We start from the raw sequence: 11,224 nt of genomic DNA, 5'->3' as shown, positions 1-11,224 counted from the left end.
GCAGTAAATATGAAGATCGTTTATTGTTAGTAGTCAATCGGTTTGATTGAAATTAAAATCAATTGGCACGCACCTAATAATCGTAATAGCATTTAAATAAACAAATCAGATTTAATGAGGCTTTTTAAGTCACTGAACGTAAACAGTAAACACATTACAATGTTGCCATCATGTGATTCTGTTCTGGTGTAGTATGTTACTTCTTTAAATTACTTCTATGCTAATTCGTGTTTTGTGCAAAAATAATTATTAAAAAAATAATAATTCTTCATGCAGCAGTGCAGCACTATTGCCTTCACTTGACACTGATTCGAATGTTTTACGATTTGAGTTGATGAGCTGATACGATTACTCAAAGCTTTGGATTACTCCATGGCCATAGAACCTTTTCTTTTGTATCATAATATGAATTACAATTCAGAAAAGAGACATGCCACGATAGTGCCTCTTAAAAAATTTATTTCATTTACTTAGCTCTGTCTTAATTGGGCTTACGATGTTTTTGTTTAAATAAGGAAAAATAGCTATTTTGCCAACTAGTTAGTAAATGGGATGTTTTCCGCAATAGATGTGAGTTTGCCGATACTAGCCGAAGGCGACACATTGTATGCGCAAAACCAGTGTCACTTTTAATTCGCTAATGTGGCATGACTCGTTTCTGTATAAAGAGTAATAAAATATCGTATTGATAGACATGTAAATTGTGGACTTTGGACCCTAAAGTAAATCTTTAATATCTCATTCACCTGACTATGAATGGTTAGAATATTGGTCATGTTGTTGCATTGTTTCATAATAGTTGATGCATTTTTGTTGGATGGGAACAACAGACGCGTTTAAAAGTAGGAAATTTGGCACCAAATTTACTCTTCAGCCACGCCAGGGTACACATTTTTAAATGTAATCAGCCACCATATTCAAACGAAAGTGAACGAAAGGTGTACAATTTTATCGCATTATCCCACACTTCAACTCATTCAGAATGCAGCGACAGTATCATAAAATCAACAAATTTTTATCAAACAAGGCATGTCTTTTTCGAAAAACGCAAAAAAAAAAATGAAAATGTCGTTCTATCCAATCCCTTTTCGTTCAAAGTCAATTAATTCAAACAAAGTGAGGGTGAAAATCTCTCTTAAAAATGAAGTGTTTGCGATAACGTAATGTTATATCATCTTCACTTCATGCTGTAAATGTATACGACGAGCATATACAATACGCTTTAGATACGTATGCATAATAAAAATGTGTATATGCATGAGGGGGTGGAGTGAAATGCTAATTTCCGAGCAGGGTGTTTACAAGCAATATAAAAGCTTTTAAAATTGTGTTAGCTTAAGTGTGAAGCTTTTAAATTATTTAAATAGCAATTTGTTTTAACACGCCACTCATAGATATGTATTAAGCGAAAATACTTTCTAGCAGAATAAATAGATGGTTCGGATGAGATAAGAAGTTTAACTTTCACTTATAAATACACGGGGTGATACACTATGTTTTAGTGTTAAAATATTTCCTATTGGATAAGAGCGGTGTGTATCATTTTTGAATAATTATTCGAAGACTTAATGCGAAATGGCACACGGAAATTTATTTTAAATTCATAAAACGATTGTTGGTGGGTGGCTGTTTTTTTACTGGGTGGGGAAGGGCGCAGGTTGAACGATTGAAGAATGTGGAGTTGATGTGAAAATGCAAATAAATCATAATGGGCTTAGTTTTATAAATTTTATAGACAGTTTGTAATGTAAATTGGTATGGTGCGACAAAAAGGGTGTTCAAATATGTAAATGAATCCTTTTGAACTTAAATCAGCTACATTAAATGAATATAAATATTGATAGGATGGGTTTTTTTTGCATTCATTTTAATACACACTTTTATCTGTGACACTTTTCGTAATAGAATAATGAATTCAATGAATTTTTTCTCTGTCGTGTATGCTTTTCCCTTTGTTGGAATGTGTTTGATTTACATCGGGAAAAATATTGCATTTGAACTCATTTAATAATAACGATATGACTATCCACACGAATCGGAGTAGAAAGACACATTTGAAAATAGTCAAAAAAAAGGTCTAACTAATCGCATTTTGTTTCGTATTTTTGAGACTAGGCGCTGTTTCAATGATTCTCTGCATCTGCAGTAATAGATGGTGAGAGGAGAACATTTTTATCAGGGTTAGTTGTCAATATTTATGATCCTGCAGCCCACTTATTGTCACAATGTTTTTGTAATAATTCAATCTCAAAAGGTTAGAATTAGTATTTCATTTCAGTATCTAGTTTAGTCCTTTATCTAGTGAATGAGCTGTTGGAATCATCATAAAATCTAGTGGAACGAAACCTATTGCAATAATTTCCGGGACTTTCCAACTTGGAATTAGTCTCAATCCTAAAACTTCGAACCGGAAATTGAAAAGCATTCTTAAAGATCTAATTATTACCAGAACGTGTGGCAGGAAGTTCTACCAACTAACAATATTTGTCAAATTAAGACCAGCCTGAATCATACAGAAGAAAAAAATCTACAGGGCAGCGACAGCCTGGTGTCAAGTTGAAAATTACTGTTATGTAAGACATTAGGTACTAGATTCAAAAACACACACCATTATGGGAAACTGCAAGGGACCTGCACCATGAGACCGTAAAACAGAAACGAGAAGTGTTGGAAATGATTTCAATTAAGAGAGCTAAAAATGCAGTCAACAAACAAACCGATTCGATCATGCTTTCGTCCGCTTACAGCAATTTAATTCAATCGAATTCAGCCGCCAATTAATAATTCAGTTGGTCGGTATCGGGTAATCTGGCACACGGTAAACTCTGACAGAATCCTACAACGATCATGTGTAGCAGGATTTTGTGTTGATGTGTTTTGCTTGAAAATTATGAATATTTCAACTAACAGTAGATAAAATCTTGTTGCTAACACGTTAGTAAATGGGGTTTTGCACACACATCTAGTGCGCAAGACAAGCCCATTTACTAACTAGTTAGCAAAATAGCTATAAATTCTTAATCTGCTCATCACCGAAAGAAGTACTAGATTCACTCTGCTGAAATCAGATTTTTGTCTAAAATTTGTGTCTACATTTAGGCTAGATATCAATAAGGCGTCTGACTTTTCTCAGAGAGGATACTTCGAGGCGTGGTTTCTAAGTCATGTTAAGCCGGTGCTCGACGCTGCACTTCTTATTTACCGTAGAAGGCGGTAAGTGAGGTCTCTAAACAAACAAACAAAACAAACAGTGTTACGATGGTTAAAGTTTTACACGAGTGCTAAAGTGGAAAAAATTATAACTTATATCGGAGCTATATCAATATTCTGAGGGTTAATAGTTGTCCTGGAAAATACAAATGCAAAACATAAGACTGAATCACCTTACGAAATCGATAACTTTTTCACAGAGGTACAAGAATCTTCAATGAGCCTTTAAATAGTGTGCCCTCTGGCACAATTTTTTTTTTTTTTTACAAAATAAACATAAATGACACTCTTGCCGCACGCAATCTAAAATCCATTAGTCTTCGATCGTGCATCGTATACATCGTGCAACAAAGAACATCCAACGAAATGGATTCATCAGAAAGAGTGAAATTATTTAAATATATCTATCATTTCCGGTCATCCCCGCCTACACAAAACCACACAAAATCCTAATTTAATAAAAATTATGTTGTCCCCAATGGGCAAAAGGCAGATCTTTTTCTTCGTCAAGTCACACAAAAAACGTCTTTTTTATCTTAACTCAACAAATTGCCCCAACATGAAAATCATTTTAAAATTTCTCATTCTGAAACACTTCGTTCTGTGTGTGTATATTGTATTATATATGCTGACATGAGTGATACATTACGTATCATATATAGCTGATTGAATTAAGATCAACTCCTTTGCATTTTGATATGAACCTTTCATCACGTTATACTGGAACATTTATCCGCTTTTTAATTAGCTCAAACAAATTATTTAATTGTTAATATCGCTGTTATAATCATAATATACCTACCCGCAGAACAAGTTTTTTTTTCTTTCTCTGTTTCTACCTGTTTTATAAACGAAAACATTTGGAAATTCTGTAATTTATTAGTGGCTTCATACATGGCTCGTTACAAATGTGTCAATACGAGATGTACTCCCTTTTGTAGACAATGATCTGACCCGGATTTTTTGTTGGATCCTTTTTTTTTAATTGAATCCTACATTTCAATTAGGTGCTGAGGACATTGCATTTCATTGGAATTTGGGGTCATCTACCGCGCATAAGAAAAATAGTTATAATTTTTTACAAGTTTAAGTTCTTGTGAAATTTCCAAAAAAAATTATTTGAATTTACTTCCTGTGTTTTTAAGTTGATCCACACAAATAATCAAAACTGTTTATACGTCTTGATTGTACGTGCGGATAGCTGAAAAACAGATGAAGCAAATTCATGCTGAAAAACAGTTGAAGCAAATTCATGCCAAAAATTCACTGCCCCTGACTGTAACTGAAACTTAGGACCGGATTGCAGTTATTTGTAGTTAATTCTCGGGGTTAAGTAGTTTTTTCAAAAACCTTACACCCGAAAACTTTAGCTTAGAAACTTTTATTCCCTTACTTACGCACCACAGTTTCTCAATCCACTTAAAAGACTTCTTATATACTTATCATGTACGTACCTTCGTACATGTTAAGCACATTCATACTGATACTGCTGTCTCGCGTGCATAAGTGTATTGTGTAATCGAGCTAAAGTGTTTTTTTTAGTTCGGAACATATTTGAGATTTTTAAGAGTTCTAAAAGTCATCGAATCCCTTAGCGAATTCAAATTCAACGCCAAATATCATAGATTAGGAAACACTTAATTCACTGGGAACTAGACATGGGATGAGTTTTAAAACTCTGATAAATCTAAAATTGTTCTCTTTAAAGGTGAACACACTTATGTTTTAATGTGATTTCATATGGATTGTATTGGGTTGTATTTCTGGATTGAATAACGTTGAAAACAGAAGAAAAAAATTCTAAGCTAGGTTCATCGGGTGCACCTCTGAGAAATCCGAACAAATAATTTGCATAACAACGGTACTCTGGGAAAAGTGACAATAAATAATTGATTTAACTTTCTTATGCAAATTAATTATTCGAATTTTCTTTGAGAAAAGGTTTCTATCCGAATCCTTTATAAGTTAAGGTTCTTATACGAATTATTTGTCAATTACGTTTTTCATGAAAATTATTTGTTGTCATTTTTTGGAAGTTCTTATGAATTTTACTTTTGGCGGATTTTATTCATTTTTCAAAAGTTAAGGTTCATATGTAAAATATTCATCCAATAATGACGTCCAAATTTTTCAGTGCGGCCCCCTTATAGGTCTGTTTCAAGGTCATACGAATTGTCAAATTTCATCCATAGAGACCGGTCAGTGAAAGTTCATGTTTACAGTTACTTGTAACAAACCTATTGCATTTGACTGCAGTTTCGTCGAGTGATTAAAATTTACTGACAGCACTAGCTGTCTAAATCAGTTCGAAAAACGTTTAAAATATTGTCTACATCGTTAGACACGTAACAAAGTTAATTTTCTTAAATTTTATTCAGAAGAATAAAAAAAATATTTTGTTAAAATTGTGAGAAATTTCAAGAAATATTTATCAAATTTCTCAAAGAATTCTCAAAATTCTCAAAAATAGTCCTTGGTACCTGTGTGCTAAACCATTTAATTGTGATTTTGAACTGTTATTCCCAATTTTAATTAAACCTGGTTTTATATTTTGTTGTTATAGGAATCCCTTGGAGAGGGGCGTTTTTTTAAATAAGAGGACCGAAGAGACTATTTTTTTCTATTAGCAAATAATTTTCTCAGGCTGACTTGGGATCATTCCCAAGCTTGATTCTTTCTCCTTCTGACGAAATTTACTATTTTGACTGGTTTTACTAAGTTAGAGCTGATTTGAATTCACACTGAACTATTTCACTTCAATGAAGCGATTAATCACGGAGAATTCTTCACCATAAAGCAAATGCACTTCACCCAGATACGATCATAATTCACGATAAAGTTCCTCGTGAACAGTCGTGTTGTTTTGAAGTTTCACAATAGCATTTAAACGTATATACTCTTGAGAAACCTAAAAATACTTTTCCAAAAATAAAATTGTTGGAGAGGAACTAGGAACTGAAATGTGTTGTCGCAGTTATGAACGCCAGAAAAATAAAATAGTTTTTTCGGAGAGAGAATTTCCAATTTTTCGTTTTTCTTTTGCTTTCAGTTATCATTTTCAGTCTAAAAAAATCGACGACACCGTTAGCACTTAGTTACACGTCAAAACTATAATGATCTTAATTTAGTTTTCGGTGTTGCGGTATGGCTTTAAGTAAATTAATTTTGTTGTTTATAACCGGTACCATATTGAAAACGTCTGCCGAAGGACAATATAAAATAGGTAAATATAATCTCGACTAAGTGTTTAAAATGCGACATATCATTTCACTGAACAAGCTGTCTTTAAAAACGAAGCTCTATCATAAAAGTGCGTAATATACAGTGAATCATAAAGGAAAAATGTCACAATCATGGCAATTATAAATATAAATAATTCGCTATGGATACGACGCGCTTAAGTCGTTTTAAAAATAGCACGAATGATCCATACAGTGTATGACAGTATGATATATACACTGTGCATGGAAGTGCACCAATGAGCGATTTTTATGAGTTTTAAATTTTCTATATCAACAACATCATTGCTGATATGAAGCTCGAAATGACTTTATGAAAATCGCTTTATTTTTAATGCACAAGTGATTCCATACCAAAGTATCATTAATTTCTAGAGGGCTTGCTTAACACTAGATTATGAATAAAGACTGTAATCTATTCGAAAAAGGTGCCATATTTCATGAAGATAATCGCGAGGCTGAGGTAGCGTTTCGCAATGCAATTATACGAGAAAATGTGTACAACACGAACAAACGGATTGAATTCATACCAATAGTAAAATTGGTCGAGCGAGACGACAGTTTGAAGGCGAAGAAAATTGGTACGTATTCCGAGTTATCCACAAAACCTATATTTCTTTTTCACAAATTCTGTTTCTGCCTTTAACCGTAGCTTGTGATTTAATATCTGAAGGTGTAATTGCAATATTTGGGCCTAGTTCATCTCAGACAACAAGTAAGCGGGATAAAGGTTCGATCTTAAACGTTTAATAGGAGAATTTTGAAAACAATTACAGAAATCGTCGGCTCAATCTGTAATGAGTTCGGTGTGCCACATATTCTAGCGAATTGGCTGCCAGAGGATGAAGTGGATATTTCCGAAAATCATCGATACACCCGTAACTTTTTCCCTGAAAATAATTTCTATGCCAAGGCACTATCGCAGATCATCGTTGACTATGAATGGAAGGAATTTACATTGATCTACGAAACTGCTGACTGTAGGTTTTCGACTTCAATTTCTTTCTTTCTTTCTATTTTTGCAGCGAAAATAGGATGCATAATCAGTTGATTTGCTGATTCGAAAACATTGTGTACTGATCAGGTTCGTTATAGCGTTGGAGCGTCTGGTGGAAATATTACAAATGCACGATCCCCAGGACAGTCCAATAACGATTCGTCAGTTACCTCCCGATACGGATGATTATATGCCGTTCCTAAAAGAAATTAAGGCTTCAACCGAAAAGCGAATGATTATTGACTGTTCACCGGAGAAAGTTACGGAACTGCTGAAGCAAGCAATTATCGTAAATATGACGAAAGATTACCAGGTATGCTAGATTTCCTTCAAACAAAAGACACATCACTAAACGATGTTCGTTTAACCGGAAAAAAGAGTTACATAATCACGTCTCTCGACTCGCATATGCTGGACTTTCCTGACTTAAAATCTATCGAGTCCAATATCACAACTCTACGTATAATGAATCTTAAAAGTCTGGAAGTGGAGGCAGCTGTGCACGATTGGCGGCAGGATGCTAAAAAAAATCAGGATTATACAGTAATCTCTGCAGATCGCATAAAAACCGAAGCGGCTCTATTCAACGACGCAGCACGTGTATTCTCGACGGCCTTTCGTGAATCGAGTTCAAATCGAACCATTTATCCATCGTTGTTACGATGTACTGGAAAAGAGTACGGAGATGATGAGGTCGATTATGAATCGAAAATAACTCATTCCGGAAAATGGGAATACGGAATGCAAATCTTACAGACGATGGATCAGATAACAGAATTGGGAATGACTGGCCGAATAGTCTTTGACGGCGACGGTAAACGGAAAGATTTTTATATGGAAATTTTAGAGCTAAGCAAGCTAGGCGACGGATTTAAAAAAATCGCCACAATGGACCCGAAGCATGTGCACATTAATTACACAAGAACCGAAGCTGAAATTACCTCTCAAGTTGCACAGGTTTTACAAAATAAAATAGTGACTGTTGTTGCTTTACGTGGAAAGCCATATCTCGATTATAGGTAAGTATAAAAAAATTCTGGTTTTTAAACAGATCTGAAGAGGCTGTTCCAATCTGTCTAGAACCGCAAAAGAAGGTGAAGTCCTTGTGGGCAACGATAAATATGAAGGATATTCTAAGGACTTAATCGACAGCATCGCAATACACTTGAACTTTACTTATAAATTTGTACTCGAGCCCAACAATGCATATGGATCATACAATAAAGACACTAAGAAATGGAATGGACTGATCAGGTTTCTACTAGATGGAGTGAGTATATTGATGTAAGGGGCCGTTCATAAATTACGTAACGCAAAAATTGATAATTTTCAGACCCCCCCCCCCGGGTCTGTAACGCTAAAATGTATGGAACTTTAAAAAAAATGTATGGACCGTAACGCCAGGTCAACACCCCCCCCCCGGGTATTTGCGTTACGTAATTTATGAACGGCCCCTAAACAAAAAGTCTGCACTCAATTTTCAATCCACTTTTCTACATCAAAAGAAAGCTGACATGGCCATTTGTGATTTAACCATAACATATGAACGACGTTCGGCAGTCGATTTTACAATGCCGTTTATGACCTTAGGTAGGTAATAGTTTTCATCATGCATGACTACCTCTAATCATTTTGAGTTTTATATTACTGTCCATTGACAGGAATTAGTATACTCTATGCAAAACCGAAAAAAGAATCACCGGGTCTATTCTCGTTCATGTATCCGTTGTCTACGACCGTTTGGCTATTGATGGCAATAGCATATCTCTGCTTGTCAATTTTGCTTTATTTTCTGGCTATGTAAGTTGAAAGTTTAGTTAAAGTTGTCTAGTAGTCGGGGGCTCCACTGTACTTAGACTATTGGGGCACCTAGTTGACTATACTGTTGGTAGAGAAAACTTTAACCAGGAGTTATGATGAGGACAGACTATTTTAGACACTCTCAACTCATTCAAATTTAAAGGATTGCTGTGGACGACTGGCAATTACCGGCACCAGTTGCAACCGGTGAGGCGAGCTCATCGCAAAGCGAATCAAGTGACGAATCGGACAGTCAATTATTGGAAACCATCTGGAACATGCACAATTGGATTTGGTTGGTAGCCGGGTCAATCATGCAACAGGGATGCGATATACTGCCAAGGTGAGTGCGGCTATAATCAACATGGAGAACCAAATCAACAGCAAAATACCGTCTCTAGAGCCATATCAACACGTGTAACGGCTGGCCTTTGGTGGTTTTTCGCACTGATAGTTATTTCGTCGTACACGGCCAATTTAGCTGCTTTCCTAACACAGGAACGTATGGAAGAAAGTATTGAAAATGCCGAAGATTTGGCGAAGCAAAGTGAAATTAAATATGGAGCTGTGATTGGTGGAAGTACAATGGCTTTTTTTAAGGTACCTAACAACACTGATTTTGTGAGAAAAGAGATTGGTTCTCATCACTCATCCCCAACCTTTTTGGTTCCTCAGAATTCGAACCATTCCACCTATCAACGTATGTGGACTGCTATGGAATCGGCTTCACCTTCTGTTTTTGCCGAAAACAACGCTGAAGGTATCGACAGAGTATTGAATGGTAATCGAAAGTACGCATTTCTGATGGAGTCTACTTCTATTGACTACACGACTGCACGAGAATGTAATTTAATGAATGTTGGTACATGGTTAGATTCAAAAGGATACGGAATAGCGATGCCAATGGGTGAGTTAAATTAAGCAGATCCAGTGACCTAGCACAGTGTTTACTCCATTATTGTCAACAGATTCACCATATCGAACACTCATTAGTCAAGCCGTTTTAAGGTTGCAAGAAGGAGGAAAACTTCAACAATTAAAAAAAAAGTGGTGGGAGGGAGGTATAATAGAAACAGCAGTTCATCTGCAGATTGTAGAACGATCAGAGAATTTAATTTCGATATTTGTCCAATCCATAATAACAGAAAATGCGTGTCCTAAAGACGAGAAATCAGAAGATGTACAACTGAAAATGGGTAATGTTGGCGGCTGTTTCCTAGTATTACTCGGTGGTATCGGTATTGCAATTTTATTAGGAATTTACGAATTCTTTTGGAATATAAACAAAATGTCAGTGGAACGTAAGGTAAGTGCAAAGAGACGAACTGTCTTCTACACATTATCTCTTACCTTTGCAACTTTTTGTAGGTTCCTCGGTGGCAGATATTCAAGGAGGAAATAAAATTTGCGGTTGATTTACGTAAGACAAAGAAACCGGTTGCTGAGAACTCGTCGGAAAAAGGATCACTAGCAAATATGTCGACAAAAAGTATAGACACGGGTCGTGGATTACGTTCAGGTTATCAAATTGGCCTGGAACGTATAAATAATGATCTAATGTAACAAGAGTTTCATTAGCAAATTTCACTGTTTTAAATAAACATTTTACAATATGACGGAAAGAAATTAATCAACGATAAGTATATTAACGAGCTACAGCTATACGCAGGGATTATCACATAACATATGTAACTAAAATAAGGAAAATAGTTCAGAATATATGGAAAGTAAGACAAAGATGAAATGTTTGTCTACCTCATTTTCATCGTTATGGAGAATAATTCAAAGATTCTGTGTTTAAATGTTACGACGGACGTTGTGGATAAACCGTACTTAGAATGTGCACAGTTTTCACATAAAATACGCGTGAGGCCTCAAATGATGCAGGTTCGATTCCCATAACCGACAAAATATCAAATGGAATTTTTCTAACGAGATAGCATTCAGTATCGGTAACTTCCTAAAGTTCACTCAAGCT

General features: G+C 35.3%; 1 protein-coding gene across 3 annotated transcripts; it reads left to right on the top strand.

Annotated features, from left to right (window-relative positions):
* Positions 1-6,259: 6,259 nt before the first annotated feature.
* Positions 6,260-10,982, top strand: LOC119067123 (glutamate receptor ionotropic, kainate 2-like). 3 transcript variants are annotated; one of them, XM_037169897.1, is made up of 15 exons: positions 6,260-6,433; positions 6,878-7,030; positions 7,102-7,164; positions 7,226-7,429; positions 7,545-7,759; positions 7,825-8,465; positions 8,527-8,716; positions 8,952-9,036; positions 9,108-9,246; positions 9,410-9,589; positions 9,648-9,846; positions 9,922-10,153; positions 10,215-10,307; positions 10,392-10,552; positions 10,615-10,982. In XM_037169897.1, exons 1-15 carry the CDS (start codon positions 6,355-6,357, stop codon positions 10,807-10,809), a joined length of 2,829 nt encoding a protein of 942 aa, XP_037025792.1. In that variant the 5' UTR covers positions 6,260-6,354; the 3' UTR covers positions 10,810-10,982. The 3 variants fall into 3 exon arrangements, with proteins under 3 accessions (XP_037025792.1, XP_037025794.1, XP_037025793.1); XM_037169899.1 differs by lacking the exons at positions 6,260-6,433; positions 6,878-7,030; positions 7,102-7,164 and having other exon boundaries at positions 7,296-7,429; positions 7,534-7,759; XM_037169898.1 differs by lacking the exons at positions 6,260-6,433; positions 6,878-7,030; positions 7,102-7,164 and having other exon boundaries at positions 7,298-7,429; positions 7,513-7,759.
* Positions 10,983-11,224: the final 242 nt, after the last annotated feature.

This window comes from Bradysia coprophila (genome assembly GCF_014529535.1).
Source record: "Bradysia coprophila strain Holo2 chromosome X unlocalized genomic scaffold, BU_Bcop_v1 contig_12, whole genome shotgun sequence".
NCBI classification, from domain to species: Eukaryota; Metazoa; Arthropoda; class Insecta; order Diptera; family Sciaridae; genus Bradysia; species Bradysia coprophila.
Note: the sequence above shows the minus strand (reverse complement) of the source record. Positions and strands in the feature narration are given on the sequence as shown.

Bases quoted from the DNA above. Each gene is read 5' to 3' on its own strand.
- LOC119067123 (XM_037169897.1), top strand. From the start codon at position 6,355: ATGGCTTTAAGTAAATTAATTTTGTTGTTTATAACCGGTACCATATTG. The intron at 6,434-6,877 runs GTAAATATAATC...TATTCGAAAAAG, and splicing joins CGAAGGACAATATAAAATAG to GTGCCATATTTCATGAAGAT. The intron at 7,430-7,544 runs GTAGGTTTTCGA...GGTTCGTTATAG, and splicing joins GATCTACGAAACTGCTGACT to CGTTGGAGCGTCTGGTGGAA.